At 47.7% G+C, this 27,664-nt stretch overlaps 1 protein-coding gene across 5 annotated transcripts in view; it reads left to right on the top strand.

Annotated features, from left to right (window-relative positions):
* The window catches only part of lt (vacuolar protein sorting-associated protein light), a 64,685-nt gene that overhangs the window by 7,614 nt on the left and 29,407 nt on the right, over positions 1-27,664 (top strand). For 3 of the 5 annotated variants that reach the window (XM_067088963.1, XM_067088959.1, XM_067088961.1), the window contains 5 exons: positions 912-1,109; positions 2,281-2,433; positions 2,888-3,011; positions 3,276-3,474; positions 18,324-18,490. In XM_067088963.1, the coding sequence (XP_066945064.1) occupies positions 924-1,109; positions 2,281-2,433; positions 2,888-3,011; positions 3,276-3,474; positions 18,324-18,490 (829 nt within the window). In that variant the 5' untranslated portion in view covers positions 912-923. The remainder of the gene's footprint in view (positions 1-911; positions 1,110-2,280; positions 2,434-2,887; positions 3,012-3,275; positions 3,475-18,323; positions 18,491-27,664) is intronic. The other 2 variants (XM_067088960.1, XM_067088962.1) reach the window with 1 other exon arrangement.

The raw sequence follows: 27,664 nt of genomic DNA, 5'->3' as shown, positions 1-27,664 counted from the left end.
AACTGACATTTCCTCTTTCATGCAAAGGACCCAGAAGCCTGACAATTGATCCTGCGTTTTCTTACAACCCGATCTTTTGTCAGAGGGCAGTTTTTTCCTTCCTCGCTCTCATGACCAGGAAGGGAAGACAAGGTGGTGAACTCCAGTCAGTTCAGAGAGACTTTATCAGATTCCTCCCTCCAATCAGTGAGTCTCTAATGTAAAGGACCGAGGGTTTGTATATTGTGTCGGAACAAATAACAATTTTTTAAAAGTAAAATGTATTTTTCCTAACTATACAAACCCGAGGTCCTTTACACTTTATGCCCACCTCATGCCACCCTCAATCTGTACCTCCAAATAAAGGCAAATTGGAATGTTTACATCCGGGCAGGCGGTACTCCTGCCTCCCGGACAGTAGTTAACTGCCTAACCACCTTGTTTGAAGTTCAACGGCCGTTTCCAGCCTACGCCTGAAAGTAATCCCTAATGTAAAGGACCCCGGGTTTGTATAGTTAGGAAAAATACAATTTACTTTTAAAAATTGTTATTTTTCCTAACTATACAAACCTGAGGTCCTTTACATTACATTTTATGCCCGCCTCATGCTGAACCTGGACCAAAAGGCAAACTGGAATGTTTACATCCGGGCAGGCGGGCATTCCCCGCCTACTTGACGGTAGCTACTGCCTAACCACCTTGTTCAAGAGTTTAGCGGCCGTGTCCAGCTTCACCACAAGTAATTCCTAATGTAAAGGACCTCAGGTTTGTATAGTTAGGAAAAATACAGTTTACTCTCAAAAATTATGGTTTTTCAACATTTGTCAAGTTGTGTCTCTCCTGTATTCATCATATTCCAGAACCTTCTTAGTATGTGAGATCTTAGTTTATTTCCCAGTCTCAGGATACCAAATAACTGTGCCAATTTTCAGGACAGACTAAATATGGCGACCGCAGCTCCAGAATCTGACGACAAAGCAAAAAGCCCTCATGCTGAAGAGGAAGAGGAATCAGAAGAAGAAGACTCCGAGGAAGAGGAAGAACCCAAGCTCAAGTATGAGAGGATATCTGGTGATCTGCGAGAAATTCTGAAGAGAGACGGAGCGTCTTGCATTGCTGCCAACTCTAAGGTATTTGACACTAATATATAGTGCATATCAAAATCTGAACAAGATGACTGGAGTGTTACATGATTTTTATTTCTATTGATAATTAAGGTTTAAATTATCTTTATGTATTGCTAATGACATATGTATTTTTTTTTTTATTTACACAAATTTGTTATTAATTTCTATTATTCTCAGTTTTCCATTTTTTCACCAAGCCCATTCTGTCCTGTGAAAGCTTGTTTTGCAAGTTGATGACTTTTCAGGCTAGTTCATTTTTAATGTATACTGTACTTTAACTCCTTCCATGATTAACTATTTCAACATTTTTTTTACTTGGGGCAATCATTCTGTAATTGATTGATTAAGAATTGATTAATTAAGAGTAGTAAATGACATGGGAATCATTAAGTTAAATGTATTTTTAGTTTACTAATTTTTCTTATTTAATGCATTCCAAAATATACCCCTCTGGATTCAGAAAAGTTAAGCTCAGCAATGCTGTTTGTTGTTAAAAGGGAGAGTAAATAAAAGGCAAAAGGTTCACCACAAATGTCACAAAATATTGCTTTCCATTTTAAGAAATATATCAGATAGTTTCAGACAGCAAAAAAGGGCAGCATGTAAGCATTATACTTACCTCCAAACCCACATGATACAACTCCAAAACCATTCAGATTACGGCCAGACAGAAAAAGTAAGTTCTATGCGCAAACACATGATTACCATGTATGGTCTGTAATAATAATAATAATAGTAAGTCTCTCAGACTGCAGGTTAAGCTTCCACAGGTTACATGGTTACATCAATGAAGCAAGACTGCTGTTGCACATGAACACACACAGTATATATAATTGTATGGCATAGAATTATCACTGTACACAAATTGGGTGAAAACAGTACCTTATTCAGCTCAAAATTCACAAAAAATGGAAGACTGGTATTACTGCTGCTACCAGGTACTCAGTGAAATCATTACAGCCTGACCTAAGAGGTTTTAAGGAGTTAACTTGTTGTGTTTTTAAAATACTAGAAGATTCAAAATACTGTAGGTAAAAAACACATGGTAGTATATTTAGGGGTTGATAACACTTCAGTGCATCAGATACTGTATAAAAATCTCTTATTAAAATTTTGAGAAGTGTAATGGCATGCTGTTGCAGATCTGTGAAGTTTTTCTTTATCTGTTTTTCAGCTGATGATCATTGGTACCAACTGGGGGCGAATTCATGTCCTTGATCATCAAGGGAACAAGGTCAAAGGATTCCATCCCCATTCGGGTCCAGTAACCATGATTGACATGGACGACAATGGAGATTATGTAGCATCCTGTTCTCATGATCGAAAGGTATAGAGTTAAGAAAGTTTTCAGTGTTGCACCCTTTCCAATTTCTGTACAGTATCAGATACAGCTGGTACAATGTACGTGGTATCAGAAAGACAATGCAAAAATCCTTCATATAATCTGCATTGAACTACACAAGTCTATTTAGTATTTGGTGCTTGATTTTTTCATTAGGTATACTAATATAGGGCCATCATTACTAATATTAAGAGAATCTTCAGGTGATCTTTAGATTTTTTTTATTTTTTTTTTTTGCGCAGAGAGTTGCAGCTCCCTTATTCTTGTGCTCTGCTCCAATTCCCACCTTTCATTGAATTACAAGTCCATTGTGCAAGCCTTGTGGAGTTGAGAATTGTAACTCACTGGTCTTGTTAAACCACTTAGTAATAGTAATAATAATTCTGATTGTCTGTTACAGTAAGAGTAGTAATACCATAATTTTGATTGTCTGTTACAGGTTGTGGTGCAGGGTCTGTATACTCTTGAAAATTCTCACAACCTGACTATGGAATCACCTGTCCGCAGTGTTGCTCTGGATCCCAACTACCACAAACCACGTTCGGGACGTCGTTTTGTTGTTGGTATGAGCAGCGAATTGAATGAATTTATTATCAAGTTTGAGCTCACAGTCACATGAAACAAGCAATAAATGTCTTGAATATGCTTACCATGCTTCCATAGAGAAGAATGTTCATTTCTGATAAACAAAAATCTAATAAAAGGAAGTTGAATAGAGGTACAGTGCCCAAAAGTTCCTCCTTACAGGGAAAATATTACATAGAACTATTGAAATGACTGGCCGATTTTGAGTATACCATATACTGTATGCGTTTATTTTATTCCAGGTACCAATAAGGTGACATTGTACGAGAAGGTAATGTTTGGCCAGCTGAAACCAACTGTGCTCAGTGAGGGAAGTGGCCCTGCCCGTGCTATGAAGTGGTGTGGGCAGTTTCTAGCTTGGGCAACTGACTCAGGGGTGCGAGTGATGGAAATGAACACGAGAACAGTCATCACTCTGATCAAGCGAGATCATAGCTTAGCGTGAGTGACCTACTTTGTATTTATTTTGTTAGAAAATAATCATTTAATGCCTCACTGTCGAACTTCTCAGTTCCAGAGGTCCTTTATTCCTCATGCCGTTGGACTGTGGAACAGTCTCCTTGAGGGTGTCTTGCAATTGGAGCTTAAGAAGTTCAGGTGAAGATGCAATGCATTACTATCCTAATGGTATTCTCCTTGCATTTTAATACATTTTTATTTATTTATTAATTCATTTTTGCCGACACATTATACAAACCATTGGTCCTTTACATTAGGAATTACTTACAGCGAAGCTGGACACAGCCATTAAACTCTTGAACAAAGTGGTTAGGCAGTAACTACTGTCAGATAGGCGGGAATACCCGCCTGCCCGGATGTAAACATTCCAGTTTGCTTTTAGCTGTCATGCGTTGCAGACGATGGCTCTCTTTCCCTGACTGTCGTTAAACTCTTTATTATCCCGCTGGGATCTTTCTGTATTATTGTGTATATATTACGTATGTTTGATATTTATTAATATACAAACCACTTTATGTGACAGCCTTGCTTAAGCCGTCGTTCCCCTGCGTCTATATCTTGGGTTTGACAGCAAGTGCATATTTAGAGGGGCGTAACTGAGTGGTAATGCTTCTCTTCCATTATCCCTTTATTTAGGTACTGAAGGCGTTCCCCTGTACGTTCGGATTATTAGATTGGGACGTAATATCATCGCTCCCCTTCATTGATCAGGGCGTAGCAAGTTTGCTCCCCTTCTTGGGCTCCCGCCCTCTGTGTACAAAGGCATGACTACTTCCTTTCTACTTGTGCTGAGTGTTGTTTTTGCCACCTGCACTATGGGGAGTTGCCAGGGATGTTGGTTAGATTGTGGGCATTTTCGGTAAGTTTTGCTTCCACAGCGCCCTTGCAGGCCTCCCCTCCTTCCTTCTCTCTCCTTGTAGGTTCTTCTTTTATCTCTTTTTCGGGAGAGATCTCTCTCCTTCACCCTCTTCGCTCGCTTGCCGGGCAAAGACCGCGAGGGGGAAGATGCTCGGACGGTTGGGTACCTCTTCTAAGGGGCCTCCTTTCGCTGTGTAGGACAGTTCCCTTCAGAGCAAGAGGAGTCTCCCTCTACTAATCATCTTTGCTTTTTCTTTCAGGTTGACAGTGAGCATCATAGGCACAGCAGTAGTTGGCTGGATATCTCAGTTGGGATGTCTTTGCCTGAAGGAGTCCTGATGTTCATAGTGTTGCTTCAGGATCGACTACAGTGCCTTGTTGGAATGGCATAGATCCAAGTTGGGATCATTCCGACACTGTTCCCACCAGTGTGAATTGATCAACTGTCATTGCTGGCCTCCATGTATGCTGTGGCATTGCCTCTGGTGTGTCTGTGGTCTGCCGGCTCCTGCTGTGTTTCCTTTGTTATTGCTCCTGTTGACTTGGCGACAAGTCTCTGGGCTGCTCCTCCTGGTCTCCTGCCACAGCTGTCCTGATCATTCCTGTCACTGCTGGTGACGTTCATTGACATTCCTGGCCATTGCTGTAGCTCCCGCCTTCTGAACCACTTCCGTAGCCCCTGTATCAGCTGTCCTGATCGTGCCTGCTGCTTCTCCTAGTGGTTGTGTTCTGTTGTGATCCTGCCTAGCTGCCCTGGAGGTTACGATGTTTTGTGTCCGCCAGCCTGTAGAAGATGTTGGAGTGAAGGTGAATCAAGTCGGCCTGTGGAGGTAGCCGCTGTCTTCAGCTTATCTTCAATATCGTCTTTTAATGCCTCTTCTCTTCCTCTCATGAGGTTTGAGGGGGTCCCGGGAACTGGATAGACCTCCATCGGCTGAAGGAGAGTAAGGCTGCTTCTTCTCCCTTGATGTCCTTTGGACATCTAGGGACTGCTTCCTTTTGAGGAGGCAGTGGGTCTGTCATTGGCTCTTCCCGACCTTCAGGTTCGGGAACTGATTTGTATACCCCTGTGTTTTGTGTTTTGGGAGCCGCGGGTGTGCAGACCTAGGTTTACGCTCCCATTCCCAGTCCTAGAGGTTCCACCTCTAAGACGGGTGCTGCTTCGGGCGCTTGTTTGTGAGCCGCTCTCTCTGAGTGCTCGAGACTCTGCGGAATATCGAGTATCCCGATCTGGTCTGGAGAGTATTCTTCCCGGCCCAGTTCAGGAACAGTGCAAGATTAAAGGGCCGAGGCACCCAGGTGTCTCAGCTCTTCCTGCCAGCACTACAAGTACTCCCCAGGTGCATACCAGTGCTCAGTCGGGTTTCTAGCCTGGTGTCTCAATCCTATCGGTTCGAACACCAGAAGAAGCAGGGAAGAGATTCCCTTCAGGAGTCCTGCGGGACTCCTAAGGTACTGACTCTCTTCTGGGAAGCAAGTTTCTCTCGTTGGCTCTTCCAGCCCTCGGGTGGGAACCAATTCGCATTCCCCCGTTTTGGGGGCCGCGAGAGCGTGGCCTCGAGAGGCTGTGCCCTCGTTGCCAGTCTTAGAAGTCTGCATCTAAGACTGGTTCTGTGCCTGGCTCTTTTCGGTTTCTTAGGAAACCGAAAGCAGCCACTCCCGATTTTTGGGAGTCTCGTAGGTCGCTTGAATTCTATGAATCACAAGTGCTCTCCTGGCAAGAGGCACAGCATGAGAGAAAGTGCCGAGACACCCAGGTGTCTTGGTGTTGAACACCCGTGTCTCGGTGCTGAGACGCCCAGGTGTCTTGATACTGCCTGCCAGCTGCTTCGGTTGCTTGGCCGGGTTTTCACTCTCGTGTCTTGAACCTTAGGGTTCGAGCATGCAAGATAGCAGATACAGAATTCCCCATTTCTTCCTTCTTCTTGAGGGGGCCTTCAGCCTCGAAGGAGTTTAGAGTTCTGGAAATTAGCGCTAGTTCACTGCAGACGAGTTCTGCCCTGTCCAGTCCCAATTGCGTTCATGCGATTGGCTCGCATGGCTTACTCGCCCTGCCCAGCCCCTGGTCGTGTTCGCAAGACTGGCTTGGCTTGTCCCTCTTGCCTCCCAGTCCACTGGTTACCAACGAGTCTGGATTGTGTTCGTGTTATCGGCTCGGTTTGGCACGGCTCGGCTCGGCCCCCTCTCAGTTTTTTTGGAATCGGGTTCTTGGCACTGTTCAAGTGAACTTTCTGCTTTTCCCAGGAAAGCACTTTTGCCACGGCACAATTGCTTTTCTCCCCCCGAATGGCAATAATCTCCGGTTGATTATCGCTCATGGTCCACCTCTCCTGCTGGTCTTACTGGCAGGACAGGTAGGGGTACTCTTTCACCTCACCTGTTCTCTTTTCCTCTTGGTTGTTCCGAGAGGCGTGAGATGGACAGAGAGAGCTCCGAGGAATTTGTCTTTCTTCGGAGTTTGGCTGCCTGGTGTGCTTTCGGTGTCAGTCCCCCAATTGTCTCATAGTACAACCAGGTTGCTGAGGAGGGTTTCATGGGATCTGTCAAGGTCTCCCTCCAGGGAGAGAGGTACAGGAGTTTCACGCTTCGGACGCAGAGAGTCTTTGTCTTCAAGTTGCAATCACCCTCGTTTCTCGAAGAACTTCGCGCCGATTCATCAGCGCAAGGATCCCTGGTACAGGACTGCGGCTCCCCCAGTGGATAATGTTCATCACTCGCAACCCTTGCAGTTCCCGAAGGAGTCGAGAGTTTTGGGGGCTGCCGTGATCATTGTTTGCGAGAACGTTCTCGACCAGATGAATACTTTTTTTTCGGACAAGGAGTTCATTCAGGTTGAGACCCCAAGCTCCTCCCCTGCCTCAACAGAGTACGAGTTCTTCTTGCCTTGGAGGGTCTTGCTGACTGCAAGTTGTTCTGACTCTGCTTCATCCGGACTGGATTCTCTCTCTGCTTCTCCTTGCCATGAAGGTATTCTTTTCTGCAACGAGGGGCGGCGATCTTGGAGGACACCTGCTGGTTTCCTCCAGACAGTCTCCTGATGGATCCACAGTCCTTCACTTTTAGGCTTTCTCTCCTCAGTTAAGACCTTTCCTGGAGAGAACCCTGCCTTCTGGAGACTGGTCCTGTCCGGGGGTGGATCTTCCTATACCAGACGGCAATCTGTGGGCTATTCTGGTGCTAAGAAGGACTTTGTCCTAATTTGGATCCCCGGTTTCGTACTCGTAAGTCCAGAGTTGGCTCGACCCTTAGGAACAAACCTTTACTTGATTCTGCCTCTCTCTTTCAGAGATTTGCCAAATACCACGGTAATCAAGGTTCGTACCTGGGCACTGCCTTGCCCTTTGGACAATGACCAAGACCTTTGGGTCTTAGTCATCTCACATCTCGGCTCGACCTTAAGTTCAAGCCAGCCCTCCTCAACTCCAAAGAAGTCCCAGGCTTCGGAAGAGGGTCACGGAAACACATAACCCTCTTCTTCCCTTCTAGGAAAGTGTGCATAACTGTGTCTCTTTCCACACTCTTTTCCATAAGGGAGGAGGGCAGAAGGGAAGAGAGAAAAAGTATCGATTGGGCAGAAGTTCTCCTACTGCAGATGCCTGGATGAAATGATACTTATTGAGTCTCTGGACCTGGCAGGAACATTGCTGAGACCTGGGAATGGATTTCTTCAGGAGAAGTATCTATTTCGCTTAAGTCTCGGCAATTCTTTTCATCAGCTTCCATCTCACTTTCTCTCCCGTGCTCCCGATTCGGGAAATGCCAGCCCGGCTAGAGCTAATCGTCATGGTATCCTGTCATCTTGCAGACGCTTCCCCATGGTGGAGAATGAAGGGGGTCTGCTTCCAGTCCTCCATCCTTCTTTCCACTTCGAAGTATGAGGAAAGAGTTAGGCTAATGCTTGATTGAAGGAACACTCGAGTATGCTTGCATATTCTCCTCACATCATGCGTCTACTTCTGGATTCACTGATCGAGGAATAGGTGTACACCTGTAAGACTTTGTCTTGAAGGTATGTGACCAAGATGATTAGTACCTTCTCATCAACATCCTGAACTCAAGGTAGTCTTTTTGGCCTTCAGAGAATTCAGGATGAGTTTTGCAACACTCACTGGATTTGTTGAACAAGAAAACCAAGTGCGCTGTAGAACACTCGAGTACCTCCAAATGTTTACAGATGAAACAGGAGGAAAAAATGAATCCCACTTATTTGTCATGGCATACATCGACAAACAAGAGGGTCTCGTTTTTTTTCTCCTGTTTCATCTGTCAACATTTGGAGGTACTCGAGTGTTCTACGGCACACTCTATAGCTCAATTAGCCAGCTACATTCCCGGTGGGGATGTATTGGTACGCGAGCTTGGCCTCGGGTTTGAGTGATCGGAACGGAACGTGCTCTTCACTCTTTTCCTCATGAAGATTCATGAAGAGACTGCTCGACTGCTCAACTGAGAGATCCCAACCATCTTTCTGTTTGCCTCCTGGCACAACAAAGTCAGTAGTTTTCTCACTCCTTCGTACCAGATCTAGGAGCCACTACGGTGAGGTATGCTGTCTTTTTGGGAAAAATCGATATCTACGTTTTTCCCCTCCATATTTGTCTGTTTGTTCCGACACGATGTACAAACCGCCAGTCCTTTACATTAGGAATTACTTTCAGTGAAGCTGGAAACAAAGTGGTTAGGCAGTTAACTAACGTCCGGGAGGCAGGAAAACCACCTGCCCAGATGTAAACATTCCAATTTGCTTTCGGCCATCATGCGCTGCAGACATGTTTCTCGCTCTCTGCCCTGACTGCTGTTGAGCTGTTTTCCCGGTGGGATCTCTCGTTTTTTGTTGCAGTGAATGTTGATAAGCCCCGTAAGCCCTCTTTTCCCCAGCGTGTATGTCCTGGGGTAGGGGGGAAGAAGTGCAATAGCTTCCGCTCGCATTTTGATGTGGACCCACACGCCTTTTGCTCCACTTGCAGGGGACGTGTGTGTTCTTGTAACTCTCCTTTCTCGGAGTGTTGTTCCTGGCCTGCCGAGCAGTGGATGAAGTTTGAGGGGAGGAGACAGTACCAAAGGAAGCCCGCCAAGGCGCCATCTGAGGGTTATATCCCTCCGATAACTCTCTTGGTGGCTAACCCATTAGGATTGTTTCTCCCTCCCGGCAAGCTTCCCCTTCTTGCTGCCTCTCCTTCGGCTGAGGACTCCCCCCCGCCTTCACTCACTTTGTCAGGTGTGGAAGGCCACGGGGGAGCGGATGATCAGGACCTCTTCTTTGGGGCCTCTCCTCGCTCCGAGGGAGAATTCATTCCCCTGGAGCGAGCAGAGGTTTCCTCCTTTGACCCTACTTTGCCTTCAGTTTTGGTGGTGGAGGCTTCTCTCGTTGGGCTGGCTGCAGACCTCACCTCTGCCTGGCCTTACCTCAGTCTACCTGACATTCCATCATTGGAGGGCCTGATTTCCCACCTGTCCGGCGCTCCTGTGACCACCCACGCCGCGCCCACTTCCACCACATCAGCTGCCACCAGGACGTCCTTCGCCAAGCTGCCTGTGACTGTCGCCTCGCACCTGGGCACCCAGGTTTCAGCCGCACCTGCCTCGCTCCAGTCGCTGATGTCTCCACTGCCCGGGTTGCTCCTGCTTCCCTGGCCCCCCTGGCTGCTCTTGCATCTTCTGCTGCTCCCTCGTGGATGGGGGACCTGACTGCCATCTTGAGGATGATGAAGAAGAGGTCTAGGAAGGTGTTATCTTCATCGTCTTTGCCTTTGTCGTCCTCGTCATCCACTACCTCTTCTTCTTCTTCTTCTTCTTCTGAGGCTCGCCGGCTGATGAAGAAGAATCCTGTCACTTTTCCCCCCTCAGAAGTCTCACCTTGAGACTTCTAAGGGACTGCCTCCTTTCACAGGGACGGCAGTGGGATCTCTCGTCGGCTTTTCCCGGTCCGTGGGCCAGGGAACCGATCCGTTGACCCCCGGGTCAGTCGTCTCGGGAGCCGAGAGCATGCAGACCTCGGTTTGCACTCCCGCTGCTGTGTTGAAGAAGTCTGCTTCTAAGGACAGCACTGTGTCAGACACTCGTTTGTGAGCTGCGCCGAGTACCTGGGTTTCTAAGGAGACCCGGGTACCCTGGTCTGGTACCAGAGAGGCCTCTCTCCATACCGACTTGGGCCCAGGACGGGAGAAAGAGTCCGGACAAGCAGGTGTCCTGACTCTTCCTGCTGGCACTTCCACAAGTGCCAAGCAAGGCTCCTGAAAAGGTGCTTCGGCCTCTCGAGTCCGGACACCTGGCGAGACGGAGAAAAGGTCCTCTGCTCAGTCTTCTTGCAAGGTTTTGGGCTTGAAGAAGTCTGGAGCCCGTCTAGAGGACAGCGCAAGTTCTCACCAGCCAGCTGCGCGTTCGACTCCGCCCAGTCCCCAGCCAGGTTCATGTAGCCAGCCTGTCTTGATGGAGCTGAGTGCCTGGCTCAACTCACGTGAACTGCTCCACTCTCCTCGGGACAACGCTTTGCCAAGGCGAAAGCATTCTCCTTGACCCAAGTCGCTGTCATCACCGCGGGTTGGCGACTGCACTCAGCCCTCTGCTCCTGCTGGTTCCGCCAACAAGACCGGCAGGGGTGCCCGATCCTCCTCCCCTGTCCCCTCAACCTCCTGGGCTCCCCCTCGGAGGTGCAAGTCAGATAGGAAGAACTCCTGTAAGTTGTCTCCCCAGAGTTCGACCTTGGGGCTTACATTCCTAGCTCGGTTCTCGGATCAACCAGATCGTATACCTGCATAGTGCAGAAAGGATCCCAGGAGTCTGCCGAGGTTCTCCCTACTGCGGGGAGAGTAGATCGGGAGGACCGCACCCTGGAAGGACTTGAGAGTCCTCTTCCCCAGCACGCGGACACCCCCAAGATACAGAGGACCTATGCAGAGGTAATTGCGCCGATTCGTCAGCACAATGACCTCGGGGATGTGACTGCAGCCTTGTCTGTGGATCATCCTTCGTGCCTCGAATCCTTCTGGGGATCGAAAAAGGAACCCAAGGTTTCGGTGGGGCTGCCGCGGTCCACGTTTGCTGAGGGGGTTCTCAATCAGGTGATGGTCTTGTGTCTGGGCAAGATAATTCTCTTCGATTGAACCTCTCAGACAGGCTGCTTCCCCCTCCTCTGCCTTGACAGAAGAGATTCTACATCCCCTCAGTAGGGGCATTGCCGCCTAAGGAGGTTGACCCGGACCAGGTTCATCTAGGTCCGGGTCTCTCGTTGCGGCAACTTATTGCGGAGAGTATTTCTCTTTCGCAGCAAGAAGCAGCAACCCTGGAGGCCACCTCCATGGCAGTCTTCAAGGCAGTCTCCTGGTTGGATCTTTGGTTGTTAACAGTATCCAAAGTGGGTGCCTCCTCGGGTGCTATCATACCCTGGGAGGACTCCACTTTTGGGAGATTGTGCTAGTCTTGAAGTAGAGCCATCTCCTACATCACCCACTAGACAGCAAACCTGTGGGCCAACCTGGTTCTTAAGCAGAGAAACACTGTTCTTTCTCACTTCACCGGTCTGTGTGGCCTGAGTCGGCAGTGACCCTACGGAACGGACCGTTGCTGGGCTCTACCTCTCTCTTCCCCAGGGAGTTGGTACAGTAGATGCTGTGGTGGACAAGTGTCAGATCAATGACAGCAACTGCCTTGTTCACCAGGCAGTGGCTAAGACCTCCAGGCCTTCGAGTTCCACTGCAGTCCGGCCTTCGGGCCAGGCTAGCTCTTCCTCAGCCCCTAAGAAGTCCCAGTCTTTGAAGAGATCCCATGGGAACACCCAGCTTTCTTCTTCCTCTGGAAAGGGTGGACTTCCGCACCCCTTTCAGCCCGCTTTCCAGTCTGGTAAAGGGGCAAACGCTAGACCCCCCCCGACTGCTGCCAAAGGTGGGGGGCGTGCCTGTTGAGCCACTGGACAACATGGCAGCGATATGGAGACCTGGATAGTGGATGTCGGCCGCCCCTATCCATCACCTATGTTTCTGGATCTCCGAAGGACATCGCACTAATGCAAGAAGTGCAAGTCATGTTGAGCAAAGGTGCTGTAGAAGTCGTGTTGGATCAGTCCCCAGGCTCTTACAGCCGAATCTTTCTCACAGAGAAAGCCACAGGTCGTTGGAGACTGGTCATAGACCTCTCTCCCCTGAACCGTTTCATTTGCCAGGCTCGGTTAACGATGGAGATGGCGCAATCCGTTTACACCTTCGTCAGGGAGAATGACTTCAAGCTTACTGTGAACTTGAAGGATGTGTATTTTCAAATACCCATTCATCCATCCTCTCACAAGTACCTCCACTTTATCCTCAGGGAGACGGTCTTCCAATTCAGGGCACTTTGCTTCAGGCTCTCGACCGTTCCCCAGGTGTTCACAAGAGTCTTTTCTGTATTGTCAGCTTGGGCCCATTCGCACGGGATACATCTACTGAGGTATCTCAACCACTGGCTGGTCCTGGCGAGTTCCCGCTCGCGGTTGCTGCAGGACAGGGATCGGCTCCTCGAGTTTTGCCTCGATCTTGAGATTGAGGTAAATCTCTGGAAGTTGGATCTCAACCCCAAGCAGGGGATAAATTACCTGGCATGCTGATAGATACGGTAGCAGCAAAAGTCTTTCCCTCGGACTCTTATATCACCAAGTTCAGAAAGGCAGGACAACTGTTTCTGTCCCAACAGGAACAGCCAGCTTGGCAGGCAAGTTGTCATCGGTCACCTGTCGTCATTGGAGAATCTGCTCCCTCGTGGGCGTCTTCACCTTCGGTCTCTACAATGGAGACTGAGGGAGTATTGGTCCCAGTCCCGAGACCCCCAGTCCTTTCTCATTCCTCTTTCCGTGGGGGTGAGAAAGGATCTAGACTGGTGGATGGATGACAGGAACCTCTTAATAGGCGTACTGTATGCCTGCATACTCCCCCTCTGGACATGCTGCTGTTCTCGGACACATCGACCGAGGGATAGGGCACACACCTGGAGGAGTTGCTGACTTCGGGAGTGTGGCACCGAGATGACAAGCACCTTCACATAAATATCCTGGAACTCAAGGCAGCCTTCCTGGCTCTCCAAGAATTCCAGGATCAAGTGATGGGACACTCCGTGGTACTGATGGGCGACAATATCACGGTAGTGGCATCCGTCAACAAGGAGGGGGCATCTAGTATCCCTCCTGCTCCACCAGTTGACAATGCAGGTGTATGAGTGGGCGCTGGCTCACTCGGTAGAACTGTCAGCCAGGTACATTCCAGGCAAGAGGAATGTTGTGGCAGACAAGCTCAGCCGCCAGAATCAAGTGATTGGTCCCTTCACCCAGAAGTCGTGGAAAGGTTGTTCGAGCTGTGGGGGCGTCCAGTCATCAATCTGTTCGTCACCCGGCACAATGGAAAACTTCAGATCTGCTCAGTCGTGCCGGACCCATGGGCCACTGCAGAGGACCTATTCCAGCACCCTTGGGACAATCTTGACATTTACGCCTTTCCTCTGTTCTGTCTGATTTGCAGAGTGATCAACCAAGTGATGATCACTCCAAATCTCAGAATGATTCTGGTGGCACCCAGAGGCCATTTGGTATCCTGACCTGCTAGCTCTCCTTTCCAAAGCACTGAGAGAGATCCCCCCCCGGCCCAGCCTGCTGTGTCAACCCCACATCGAGCGGTATCACCTGGCAGTGCAACCTGTGTCTTCACAGCTGGAGGTTATCTACCATCTCCTGCAAGCAAGAGGCTTTTCGCGTTGTGCAGCAATAGAGATGGCTGGATACCTCAGACAATCCTCCGCAGCGGTATATCAGGGAAAGTGGTCCGTCTTCTGTGGTTGATGTCATGGACGAGGTATCTCTCCAGTCGGAGCTACTGTTCAGCAGATCGTGGACTTCCTCGTCTTTCTTCGCCGAGAGAAGCTTGTCTCCGTTTCAGCTGTAAAAGGCTATTGGGCCACACTCTGCCTAGTCTTGCAGCTGAAAGGTGTAGATATCTTGTCCTTGGAGATATCTCTACTGATGAGAAGCTTCAAGAGGTCTTGCCCACCCACCCAGGGACCTCAGGCCCCCTGTGTGCGATGTGACCCTCGTGCTAAGGAGCCTGACTTGTGCACCGTACGAGCCTTTACGAGAGTCGTCAGATAGGGATCTGACCCTCAAGACCGTCTTCTTGCTTGCCCTGACACCGGCGAAGAGAGTTGGCGAAATTCACAGCCTTTCCTTTGATGTTAAACACTCGAGGGGATGGGGATCAGTTATGCTCGATTTCGTCCCGGATTTAGTAGCGAAGACTCAGAATCCATTAGTCCCTGATGCTCGGTTTGAGTCCTTCACGATCCTCTCCCTAGAGGACTTTGCTGGTAATGACCCAGATGAGATGCTACTGAGTCCTGTTAGAGTGCTGCGGTGCTACCTGAAGAGAACTTGCCAACTCTGGCTTGAGTGCCTGCAACTCTTCATTAGTGTTGGCTCAACCAAGAAAGAAGTGTCCAAGAACACGATCTCTTTCTGGCTTCGTGAGACGATAAGCAGAGCATATTCTGCTGCTAGAGAAGACGACACCGGTACGCTTTGCCCGAGAGCTCACGAAGTCCGCAACATTGGTCCGTCCCTCGCATTCCGCAAGAACCTGTCTGTCCCATAGGTTTTGAAGGCGGGAGTGTGGTCCCAACAGACCACCTTCACTTCCTTCTACCTTCAGGATGTTGCCCACAAGTCCTTGGACACTTTTTCCTTGGGTCCTGTGGTGGCTGCTCAGCAAGTTGTGTAGCTTACCCGGCTCCTCTAACAGGACAGGTTGCGTCTCGCCTAAGATGTACGGTTGTGATTGGGAGAAAGAATGTGGAGTGACTGGCCTCTCTTCCTTCTCATCTCAACTCTCTTCCTATGAGCAGAGAGCGGACATGCTGTTACATGCTGGATCTGGCAGTCAATGCCAGTAAGCACTCAACTAAAGCCTCTGTTCTATTACCTTTCAGGATCATAGAAGCAAACCCCACTCCTACCTCTAGCAAGGGGAGGAAGGAGACCATGATAATAAGACAAACCCAGTGCTTGTGATTGCCTTAATGTCACCGGCTTTAAAGTTCTTCCTAGCCTACTCTGCTTGAACTGACTTTTCCTCATTCATGCAAAGGGACCCAGAAGTCTGACAGTTGATCTCGCGTTTATTACAACCCGATCATTTTGTCAGAGGTAGTTTTCCCTTCCTCACTCTATCAACCAGGAAGGGAACACAAGGTGTAGCGAACTCCAGTCAGTTCATAGAGACACTCAGATTCCTCCCTCCAACCAGTGAGTCTTCCTAAGTAAAGGACTGACGGTTTGTATGTCATGTTGGAACAAATCACAGTTTTTTGAAGTAAATAGTATTTTTACTTACCATACAAACCTGAGGTCCTTTACGTTACATTTCATGCCCACCTCGTGCCACTCCTCAATCTGACACCTGGGCCAAAAGGTAAATTGGAATGTTTACATCCGGGAAGGTGGTACTCCCGCCTCCTGGATGGTAGTTAACTGCCTAACCACCTTGTTAGAAAGTTCAACGGCCGTTTCCAGCTTCGCTGAAAGTAATTCCTAATGTAAAGGACCTCAGGTTTGTATAGTTAGGAAAAATACAATTTATTTTAAAAAACTGTGATTTCGCTAGGGTTCACAGGCATTGCTCACCCCGAGTTACAGACAAATGCTGGAAGACTTTGCCTTTTGCCAGACCTGATAGCTCTGCTTCCGAGGCATCGAGATAACTTCTCCTTGACCCAACCTCCTGTAGCAGCTACACAAGAAGCAGTTCTTCAGGCAGTACATCCCTGTGTGTTCAGGACTGGGAGACCTTCCAGCTTTCCTTGCAAGCATAGGCTTTCTCGCCGAGTGGCAGCAGATATAGCTGGATATCTTTTGAAGTCCTCCGCAACACTGTTCCAGAGACTGGGCCCGTCTGCGCTGGTTGGTGTCTTTGATGGAACTACTTCTTGGGTCAGAGTCGCTCTTCAAGTCTGGACTTCCTCGTCTTCTCCGCCGAGGGTTGCTTCTCTCCATTTCAGTTGTGAAGAACGTAGGCCCTTGCGACCTAGTCTTCTATCTGAAGTAGCCTTTTTCTCCTCAGTCGAGATTTAGCAATGGATGAGAAGCTTCTTCGGTCTTGCTGTCCCAGGGAACTGTTCCCTGGGTGGCATGTGACTCTTGTTTAGGGTTCCTGTCCCTTGCTCTGCACACGCCCTTACAAAAGTCATTGGACAGAGATGTGCCCTCTTAGGACCATCTCTCATCTCGCTCTGGCCTTGGCGTAGAAAATGGAAGAACAGGTGAAGGGGATCAATACTTTGACTCCTTCTCGGATGTCGTAAGTGGACTCTGAATCCATCGGCATCTATTGTCGGGTTCGAGTCCTTCTTTTTCTCCTGCTCCTTGGACTTTGTATTGATGATCCAGATCAATTGTTACCTTGTCCTATTAGGGAGCTATGATACTTTCTGAAAAGGCTCAACATTCCTAACCTGAATGTCGTCAGTGTTGTTGCTGGTACTATCTCTCCCAAGGAAGAAATGTCTAAGGACACATCTTTCTCCTGGCTTCGTGAAGCAGTCAAAGGAGGTACTCAGCAGCTAGTGACAATAATACCGGTACTTCCCACCTGAGAGCTCACGAAGTCAATGGCTTGGCCCATCCCTCACATTCAGGAAGTTTCTGTTGGTCTGGAAGCAAGATGAGGTCTCATAGACCACACTCTAGTCTTCCTCCTTCTGTCTTGCCCGCATGCCCTTTGAACCCTTTTTCCTTGGTCCTATGGTGGCTGCTCAACAAGTTGTGTTTCCTTACCCGACTCCTTCAAGAGGACAAGTAGCATCTCACCTAAGGTGTTGGCTCTGGAAGTGAGAAGGATACCGAGAGTGACTGGCCTCTCCTCCTCCTTCCTCATCCTCCTATTTCTCCTTCGGGATGAGAATAGGACTTGAACTGACACTTGCTGGATCTGGCGTCTGATGCCTTAAGACCACACATCGCGCACTCATTCTATTTTTCTTCAAGAATTATAGAAGCAACTCTGCTCCTTTCTCTAGCAAGGGGAGGAAGGAGAGATTGGCAATAAGGAAAACCCCCATCTCGGGTTTTCCTTACTGCCTCCAACCCTTAGATTCTTCCCAGCCTATTTCGTATGAGTTACGTTTCCTCACTCATGCGAAAAGGTCCAGTACCTGACATTTGATCTTGCTGTTTCTACACTCCGATCAATATGTCAGAGGCACGGTACTCCTCGCTCTTTCAACCAGGAGGAGTAGCCCAGGTGTGCAGAACTACAGTCACTTCAAGAGACTCACTCATATTCCTCCCTCCAACCAGTGAGTCTTCCTAACGTAAAGTACCAATGGTTTGTATATCATGTCGGAACAAATCACAATTTTTAAAAGTAAATTGTATTTTACCTAACTGTACAAACCTGAGGTCCTTTACATTACATATTATGCCCGCCTCATGCCACCCCTCAATCTGAACATGGACCGAAAGGCAGACTGGAATGTTTACATGCAGGCAGGCGGGTATTCCTGCCTACCTGATGGTAGGTACTGCCTAACCACCTTGTTCAAGAGTTTAATGACCCTGTCCAGCTTCACCATAAGTAATTCCTAATGTAAAGGACCTCAGGTTTGTACAGTTAGGAAAATACAGTTTGCTTTAGAAAATTGTGATTTTAATAAGTGAAATCCCTTCCTTCCGTATTTCCCTTTACCTTCTCTTACTTCCTAGTGAGCACCATCTACTTTGGAAGCTTGAATTTCAAGTCAGTGTCCCCTGTCCTTGCTCCTGATGAATAGGGTTCATCTTCTGAAAAGTAATAATAATAATAATAATAATAATAATAATAATAATAATAATAATAATAATAATAATAATAATAGTGAATTGATGCATTGTTTAGGCCATTATGATAAAGACTCAGTATGTTTTGGTTTATTAATGTGTGGTCTTCATCCAAGAAAATAGTGAATTAACGACTTTTTCCCTTATGTAGCCTGCCCTGTGATCAGTACCCACCACATCTTTGCTGGCCTGATTCCCGAACTCTGATTGTGGGATGGGGAGACTCTGTGAAGGTGTGTCGAGTAAGAGAGCGAGCAAGCCCCTTGTCGAAAGTCTCCCCTGGGTTGGTCGATCTCCCGCCGTATTACCTAGAGATTGGTATGTATGTACTCTGGCAAAATTTCTAGTTGTGTAGCGTTGACTTATGTGCATATGGACAAGCTGAAGAGGCCAAGCAAGCTTCCCTAGTAATCAAATGAAAAGAGAAAAATATAAAAAAGATAGAGTAATAAGATAATAAATTAGAATGGGAAAGTTAAAGAAATTAATAGGTAATTGTAAAGGCATATAGGCGTTAGTCACTACAGTACTAGAGAAATTTCATCGATGTTACTGCAATGGTGCACAGCACTCTTAAGGTAGCATTCTAGTCTCTCTAAACTCATGAATATCATAATTTTGCTGGAAAGGGAAGAAGAGACTTCTGAAACTGGTCATTGTGACAATAATAATGTTAAAACTTAATCTGGTCTTGAAAGTGTTCTTAAGTTTAGAACAGGCTCTTATAAAGGCAGTCCCTGGGTTACGGCTGTCTCGGTTTACGGCGTTCCAACATTACAGAGCTTGGCTCTTGGCGCCGTTACCCGTTTTACGGTGCCTTTACCCCGTTTTATGGCGCAGTAAGGTGCTATAATGGCGCCATAAGCATTATTTATTCCCATTATAATTATGATATTCTGGTTTACCGCAATTTTCGGCTTACAGCGCGCTGTCAGGAACAGAACCCCCGCTGTAAACTGGGGACTGCCTGTACTGTACTTCTTTAAAGCACCTTGCACCATTGCCTTTGTATGCGTGACTTGTACAGTATTGTTATTATATGTATTTGTGTTTGTCATCATTTGATGCTTCCTTCTCTCCATTTTGTTGTTTTGTTCAGATTTGAATATTATGTTCTATAGAAGGTTCCTCTGGATGTTAAAGCCCTTTTAGGCAAATGTTTATTGATGTTTGCACAGTGGGAATAAAATAGCAGAATTATTACAATAACATGTTGTAGGGGCTTCTTCAAGCTACACAGTTGAATAGGATGAGAGGAACAAATTTAGAGGTTACTAAATAAAACTCTTGACTTTCCTTAACCTGATTTATTTCCTTAACACTACCCATGATTAATAAATCTTAATCTGCAGAACAGAGGCTTATCTAACCTTATCACTATAGTTCATCAAAACTTATTCTACTCAGTCTGAATCCTATAGTTCCCCTGCCCTTCTAACAAAAGAACCTTAACCCTACAGAACTGTAACTTAAGCTATTTCAGCCTTAATATTACCACAACCACCTAAAAGAACCCTAAACCTAATTTTTAACCTAAATCCGTAGTGTTCTGCCACAGCTATGGTCTCTTAGACTTCTTCAGATTGGTACTTAACTTGCTCAATACCAGCCAGTTCTGGATTTTGTCGCTATCCTTCCTACCGGAGAGATCAACATCTAGTTTTTCCTATCCTTCCCACCTTTCTAACACTGTCGAACTTTCTTTGCGACAAGTGTGTCAAGATCAACACCTTTTAGGGTTTAGTGTCATGTATGGAGGAACAGGAAGAAGAGCTGCGTCAACAAGTGTTTATGTTTCCTTGTCTGCGATCTGGCAGCTTCATGTTCTCTATGTTCCTTACCACTTCTCTGCTTTATCCCTTCCTCCATTTTCAACAGCTCTTCCCCGGTAAGTGTCCTGTCTTATAATTTTCTAATCCCTTGTCCTCTGAGTAAATCCACTGCATCAACTTCTGTACATTTTTTTATTTTGGGATGCTACAACCACAAGGTAAGCAGCTGCTTACACCTTTGGTTGAATGGGAGCAAGTCACACTGTCCTGACACACTCAGCAAACTGCAAGTAAAAAAAAGAAAAAACAGACTTAACTCCTGCATGACATACAAAACATAAAAAACATTACAATAGCAAAAACAAAACAATCAATTCACACAAACCCATCTTTCATCATACAAACCCAAACTTAGCCTACCACAATGTACACGTGTGTTGTGGATTTAGGAGATGATTTGGATTTCAGTGATGATTTGACACTTATAACTCATTTGTAAGTGGGGTGGCTTCTGTACTCATGACTATAGTTAAGACTCAGTCTACATGGAAGTGTGGTTCGTTCGGCGATTCCTTTGCTATTTCTTCTTTATGTCCTGACAAGTACAGTCTCCTTTGTTTGGTAAGAGCCATCAAGACCTATTGTCAGCAAACCTAGACTTCAGCCTTTTTCTTTCTTGTCTCTTACTTCATACCTGTTGCAGAAATATTTTGATCTTGAAGAACACTAATTCTTACTGGCTGCATCCAGTGATGTCTCATGCTTACCTGGACATTTTACAGAAAGACCTCATGCAGTTCAAGATCAAGGATTACAATTCCCATGCCCTCTTAAGTCAGTTTGGAGACCTCTACCGCCCTTGGGGCAGGTACTTGTCATAGTCAGAAAACTTTTTTCAAGATTTTTTGTACATGACATTACCCCTAAATCTTCTTATGTGAACTCAGTGGGAGTGATTGCCGTGGTGAGGCAGATAGTGTCATTCTGGAAATGACATGGGATTCATCCTCATTCCTTGTAGCTGGTATACATTGAAGGCATGTATTTTGGAGTATTTCATGTCTTGTGATTGGTGAGCGGCTTGTATTTGGAGTTCTGGACTGTTATTTACAACCCATTGCTCTGAGTCTGCCATTGATGATTAAAGTTTCTCTCAACAGTTCCTGGTTCCAACCAGATCTTTTGCTTTCCTTACAGTCTGTACTCTTAGCACTTGTCTTTTATCTTGGCCATGAAGAGTATTTATGATTAACATATATGTAATGAACAAGTACAGTATTGTTTTTATAAAATAAATCATACATTTTATACAAACCCAGTAATCACACCACTTAGTATCTTCCTCGCTGCCCTGAGCTCATTGTAGTTAAGGCTGGTACAGAAGAATAAGGCCTTGCAGGATGCTCAAAGGTGGTTCGGGCATGAGCAGTAGGGGCTTTGTCTTTAAGGATTTAGCAAGTTGGAATTGCTTGGAGAACTAATGCTCAGCATAAAGCACTTTACAATTAATGGGTTTGCGTAGACATTGTCATTTTCTGTAAAAACATTGTTTTCCCTAACTGTGTGTTGTTCCGACACGATATACAGTACAAACCGTAGGTCCTTTACATTAGGAATTACTTTCCGCATACGTTGGAAACAGCCGTTAAACTCTTGAGCAAGGTGGTTAGGCAGTAACTACCGCCAGATAGGCGGGAATACCCGCCTGCCCGGATGTAAACATTCCAGTTTGCTTTCGGCCATCGTGCATTGCAGACTTGGTTTTGTAGCTCTCCGCCTGACTGTCATTAAGCTCTTATTATCCCGGTGGGATCTTAATGTATTTTTGTGTATATATTACGTGTTTGATATTTATTAATACAAACCCACGATTTGTGATAACCTTGTATAGCCGTTGTTCCTCTGCGCTGTCTTGGGTTTGACAGCCAAGGGCGTATTTAAAGGAGTATAACCAAGTGGTAACGCTTCTCTCCAGTAGCCCTTATACTGAAGGCGTTCCCCTGTACAATCAGAAATATTAGATTGGGATGTAATATCTTTGCTCCCCTACATTGATCGGGATGTACGAGTTCGCTTCCTTCTTGAGCTCCCCCTTCTTGAGCTCCTGCCCTCTGTGTACAAGGGCATGACTACTTCCTTCCTACTTGTGCTGAGTGTTGTTTTCACTGCCCGCGCTTAGAGAGTTGCGGGGCGGGTGGGAGTTTGCGGCCGTCGTCTGTAAGTTATGCTTCCACGGCGCCCTTGGTGGCCTCCCCTCCATCCTTTTCTCTCCCAGTAGGTTCTTCCTTATCTCTCCTTTGGTAGAGATCTCTCTCCTTCGCTCCCTTTGCTCGCTCGTTGGCCGAAGACCGTGAGGGGGGTGGCGGTCAGGCGACCTCTTCTTGGGTACCTCCTCTTGCTGTGTAGGGCAGTTACCCTCGTAGCAAGAGGAGTTTCCCTCTCTAATCATCTTTGCTATTTTTTTCAGGTTAACACAGCAGTAGTTGGCTGGATATCTCAGGAGATATCTCGCATGAAGGAGTCCCGCAGAAGATGTTGGAGTGAAGGTGAAGGAAGTTGCCCTGTGGAAGTGACGTTCCTGGCCGTTGCGGTAGCTCCTGCCTTCCGAACCGCTACCGTAGCTCCTGCATCGGCTGTCCTGATTGTGCCTGCTGCTTCTCCTGGTGATCGTGTCCTGGGCCGCTTCCGTTATGTTCCTGCTTAGTTGCCCTGGAGGTTACAATGTTTCATGTCCACCAGCCTGTAGAAGATGTCGGAGTGGAGGTGAAGGGAGCCGCCCTGTGGAAGTAGCCGCCGTCTTCTTCAACCCATCTTCGATTCCGTCTTCTGCTGCCTCTTCCCTTCCTTTCCCGAGGTCCAAGGGGGTCCCGGAATCCAGACAGATTTCCGTCGGCTGAGGGAGAGTAAGGCTGCTTTTTTACCCTTGATGCCCTTGGACGTCTAGGGACTGCCTCCTTCTAAGAAGGCAGTGGGTCTCTCGTTGGCTCTTCCCGACCTTCGGGTTAGGAAACCGATTCGCATAGCCCTGGGTTTTGTGTTTCAGGAGCCACAGACCTGGGTTTGCGATCCCATTCCTAGTCCTAGAGGTTCCACCTCTAAGACGGGGCTGCTTCGGGCGCTCGTTCACAAGCCACTCTGAGTGCTCAAGATTCGGTGGAATATCGAGTATCCCGATCTGGTCTGGAAAGTACTCTCCCCGGCCCAATTCAGGACCAGTGCGAGAGAAAGGGCCAAGGCACCCAGGTGTCTCAGCTCTTCCTGCCAGCACTACAAGCGCTCCCTGAGTGCTTACCAGTTCTCGGTCAGGTTCCCAGCCTGGTGTCTCGATCCAATTAGTTCGAACACCAAAAGAAGCAGGGAAGAGGTTTCCTTCGGGAGTCCTGCGGGACTTCTAAGGGACTGCTCTCTTCTGGGAGACAAGTTTCTCTCGTTGGCTCTTCTGCCCGAGGGTGGGAACCAATTCACATTCTCCTGTGGGGTCTGGCGTTTCGAGGGCCGTGAGAGCGTGGCCTCTCAAGGCTGCGCCCTCGTTGCCAGTCTTGGAAGTCTGCGTCTAAGACTGGTTCCGTGCCTGGCTCTTTTCAGTTTCTTAGGAAACCAAAAGCAGCCACTCCCGATTTTTGGGAGTCTTGTGGGTCGCTCGAATTCTATGAATCACAAGCACTCTTCTGATGAGAGGCACAGGACGAGAGAAAGTGCTGAGACACCTAGGTGTCTGGGTGCCGAGGCGCCAGGTGTCTGGGTGCCGAGATGCCAGGTGTCTTGATACTGCCCACCAGCTGCTTCGGTTGCTTGGCCGGGTTTCATCCTTGTGTCTTGAACCTTAGGGTTCAAGCATGCAGGATAGCAGACACAGAATTTCCCTTTGAACCTTCTTCTCGAGGGGCCTCTGCCTTGAAGGAGTTTAAAGTTCGGGAACTAGCGCTAGTTCACGGCAGACGAGTTCCGCCCTGTCCAGTGCCGATTGTGTTCATGCGATTGGCTCGGTTCGGCTCGCTCGGTTTGCCCACCCTGCTCAGCCCCTGGTCATGCTTACAAGACTGGCTCGGCTCGGCTTGGCTCGCCTCACCTGCCTTCCAGTCCACCACATACCACCTAGTTGGATCGTGTTGGTGTGATCGGCTCGGTTTGGTGTGTCTTGGCTTGGCCCCACTTGGTTTTTCCGAATGGGGGTCTCGGCTCTGTTCGAGTGAACTTTCTGCTTTTCCCAGGAAAGCGCATTGTCACAGCACAAACACTCTTCTTCCCCCGTGTGGCAGTAATCTCCTTTAGTTGATTATTGCTCACGGTCCGCCTCTCCTGCTGGTCTTACTGGCAGGACAGGTAGGGGTATTCTCTCTTTTCACCTGTTCTCTTTTCCTCTCGGTTGTTCCAAGAGGCGCAAGACAGACAGAGAGAGCTCCAACGAACTTATCTTTGGAGTTCGGCTGCCTGGCGTGCTTTGGGTGTCGGTCCCCCGATTCTTTCGTAGTACAACCAGGTGGCCGAGGAGGGTTTCATGGGATCTGTCAAGATCTCTCTTTAAGGGGAGAGGTACAGGAGTTTCACACTTCGGAAGCAGCAAGTGTCTTCCTCTTCAAGTTGCGATCGCCCTCGTTTTTTTGGAGAACTTCGCGCCGACTAATCGGCATGAGGATCCCCAGGACAGGACCGCGACTCCCCCAATGTCAGGGACTACCGTGGTCCTTGCTTCCGAGGGCATTCTCAACCAGATGAATTCTTTTCTTCGGAAAAGGGTTTCATTCAGTTCAAGACACCAAGCTTCTCCTCTGCCTCAACAAAATGCAAATTCTTCTTGCCTTGGAGGGTCTTGCCGACTGCAGTTCTGTGGGCAATTCTGGTGCTAAGAAGTACTTTGTCCCAATTCAGATCTCCAGCTTCGTAAGTCCCGAGTTGGCTCGACCCTTAGGAACAAACCTTTACTTGGTTCTGCCTTTCTCTTTCAGAGATTTGCTAAACACTTCGGTAATCAAGATTCTTACCAGGGCACTGCCTTGTCCTTTGGACAATGGCGAAGACCTTTGGGTCTTAATCATCCCGACTCGACCTTGAGTTCAAACCAGTCCCCCTCAACTCCTAGAAGTCCCAGGCTTCAGAAGAAGATTGTGGAACACATAGCCCTCTTCTTCCCTTCTAGGAAAGTGCACATAACTGTCTCTTTCTACCCTATTTTCCATAAGGGAGGAGGGAAGAAAGGAAGAGAGAAAGAAGTGTCACCTGGGAAGAAGTTCTCCTACTGCTGATGCCTGGATGAAATGATACTTAGCAAGTCTCTGGAGCTGGCAGCAACATTGCTGAGACCTGGGAAGGGATTCCTTCAGGAGAAGTATCTATTTCCCTAAGGTCTTGGCAATTCTTTTCATCAAACTTCCATCCCGCTTCCTCTCCCGTGCTCGCGATTCCGGAAATGCCAGCCTGGCTAGAGCTAATTGTCTCAGTGTCCTGTCATCTTGCAGAAGCTTCCCCATGGTGGAGAATGGAGGTCTGCTTCCATTCCTCCTTCCTTCTTTCCTGTTTGTAGTATGAGAAAAGAGTTAGGCTAATGCTTGATTGAAGGAACCTTCGAATATGCTTGCATATTCCCCTCACATCTTGGGTCTACTTATGGATTCACCGATTGAGGAATAGGCGCACACCTGTAAGACCTTGTCTTGAAGGTGTGTGACTGAGACGATTAGTACCTTCTCATCACCGTCCTGGGCTCAGGGCAGCCTTTTGGCCATCCGAGAATTCAGGATGAGTTTTGCGACACTCACTGGTTTTCTTGAACAACAAAACCACAGTAGTGGCATTTGTCGACAAACAAAAGGGAATCGTTTTTTCCTCCTGTTTCATCTGTCGACATTTGCAGGTACTCAAGTGTTCTGTAGCGCACTTGACAGCTCAGTTAACGAAATGCATTCCTGGTGGGGATGTATTGGTAGGCGAGCTTGGCCTCTGGTTTGAGTGATCGAGACGGAACGTGCTGCTCACTCTTTTCTTCATAAAGATTCACAAAGGGACTGCTCGACTGAGAAACCCCTACCATCTTTCTGTTGCCTCCTTGCAGAACAAGTGGGTAGCTTTTCTCGCTCCTCCGTACCAGACCCAGGGGCCGCTGTCTTTTTGGGAAAAAATGGAGATATATGTTTTTCCTTCCATATTTGTCTGTTTCGCTAGGGGTTCACAAGCATTGCTCACCCCGAGTTACAGAGAAATGCTTGAAGACTTCACCTCTTCCCCGACTTGATAGCCAAGACATTGAGAAGACTTCTGCTTGACCCAACCTCCTGTAGCAGCTACACAAGAAGTAGTTTCTCAGGGAGTACATCCCTATGTGTTCAGGACTGAGAGACCTTCCAACTCTCCTTGCAGGCACAGGCTTTCTCGCCGAGTGGCAGTGGATATAGCTGGATACCTCTTGAAGCCCTCTGCAACACTGTCCCAGGGATTGGATCCGTCTTCGCTGGTGGGTGTCATTGACAGAACTTCTTCTCAGGTCAGAGTCGCACTTCAAGTCTGGACTTCCTCGTCTTCTCTGCCGAGGGTTGCATCTCTGCCTTTCATTTGTGAAGAACATAGGCCCTTGCGACGTAGTCTTCTATCTGAAGTAGCCTTCTTCTCCTCAGTCGAGACTTAGCTATGGATGAGAAGCTACTTTGGTCGTGCTGTCACAGGGAACTGTTCCCTTGGTGGCATGTGACTCTTGTTTAGGGTTAATGTCCTGTGCTCTGCATGCGCCCTTACGAGAGTCGTCGGATAGAGATGTGCCCTCTTAGGACTGTCTCTCATCTTGCTCTGCCCTTGCCGTAGAAGATGGAAGAATAGGGATGGAGAGCAATACCTCGACTCCTTCTCGGATGTCTTAAGTGGACTCTGAATCTATCGGCATCTATTGTCAGGTTCGAGTCCTTGTTCCCCTCCTCCTTGGACTTTGTGTCGCTGATCCAGATCATTCGTTACTTTGTCTTATTAGGGAGCTGTGGTACTTTCCGAAAAGGCTCGACATTCCTAACCTGGTTGTTGTCGACGTTCTCGCTAGTACTCTCTCTCTCAAGGAAGAAGTGTTTAAGGACACATCTCTCTCCTGGCTTCATGTAGCGATCGAAGGAGGTACTCGGCAACTGCCAACAACGATACCAGTACTTTCCACCTTGAGAGCTCACAAAGTCAATGGCTTGGTCTGTCCCTCGCATTCCGGAAGTTTCTGTCGGTCTGGAAGCAAGATGTGGTCTCATAGACCACACTCTTGTCTTCCTGTGGTCTTGCCCACAGGCCCTTGGAACCTTTTTTCCTTGGTCTTGTGGTGGCTGCTCAACAAGTTTTGTTGTCTTACCCGGCTCTTTCAAGAGGACAAGTAGCATCTCGCCTAAGGTGTTGGTTCTGGAAGTGAGAAGGACATCGAGAGTGACTGTCCTCTCTTCCTCCTCCTTCCCCGTCCTCCAACTTCTCCTCCTTCGGGATGAGAATAGGGCTTGAACTAATACTTACTGGATCTGGTGCTGATGCAGTAAGACTACACATCAAGCACCCGTTCCATTTTTCTTATAGAATCATAGAAGCAATTCTGTTCCTTCCTCTAGCAAGGGGAGGAAGGAGAGACTGGTAATAAGGGAACCCTATCTTGGCTTTTCCTTACTGCCTCCGACTCTAGATCCTCCCAGCCTATTTTGTAGGAGTTACGTTTCCTCACTCGTGAAAAGGTCCAGTACCTGACATTTGATCTTGCAGTTCCTACACT

Source organism: Macrobrachium rosenbergii, chromosome 45 (genome assembly GCF_040412425.1).
Source record: "Macrobrachium rosenbergii isolate ZJJX-2024 chromosome 45, ASM4041242v1, whole genome shotgun sequence".
NCBI classification, from domain to species: Eukaryota; Metazoa; Arthropoda; class Malacostraca; order Decapoda; family Palaemonidae; genus Macrobrachium; species Macrobrachium rosenbergii.
This window is presented reverse-complemented; position numbering and strand designations above follow the sequence as displayed.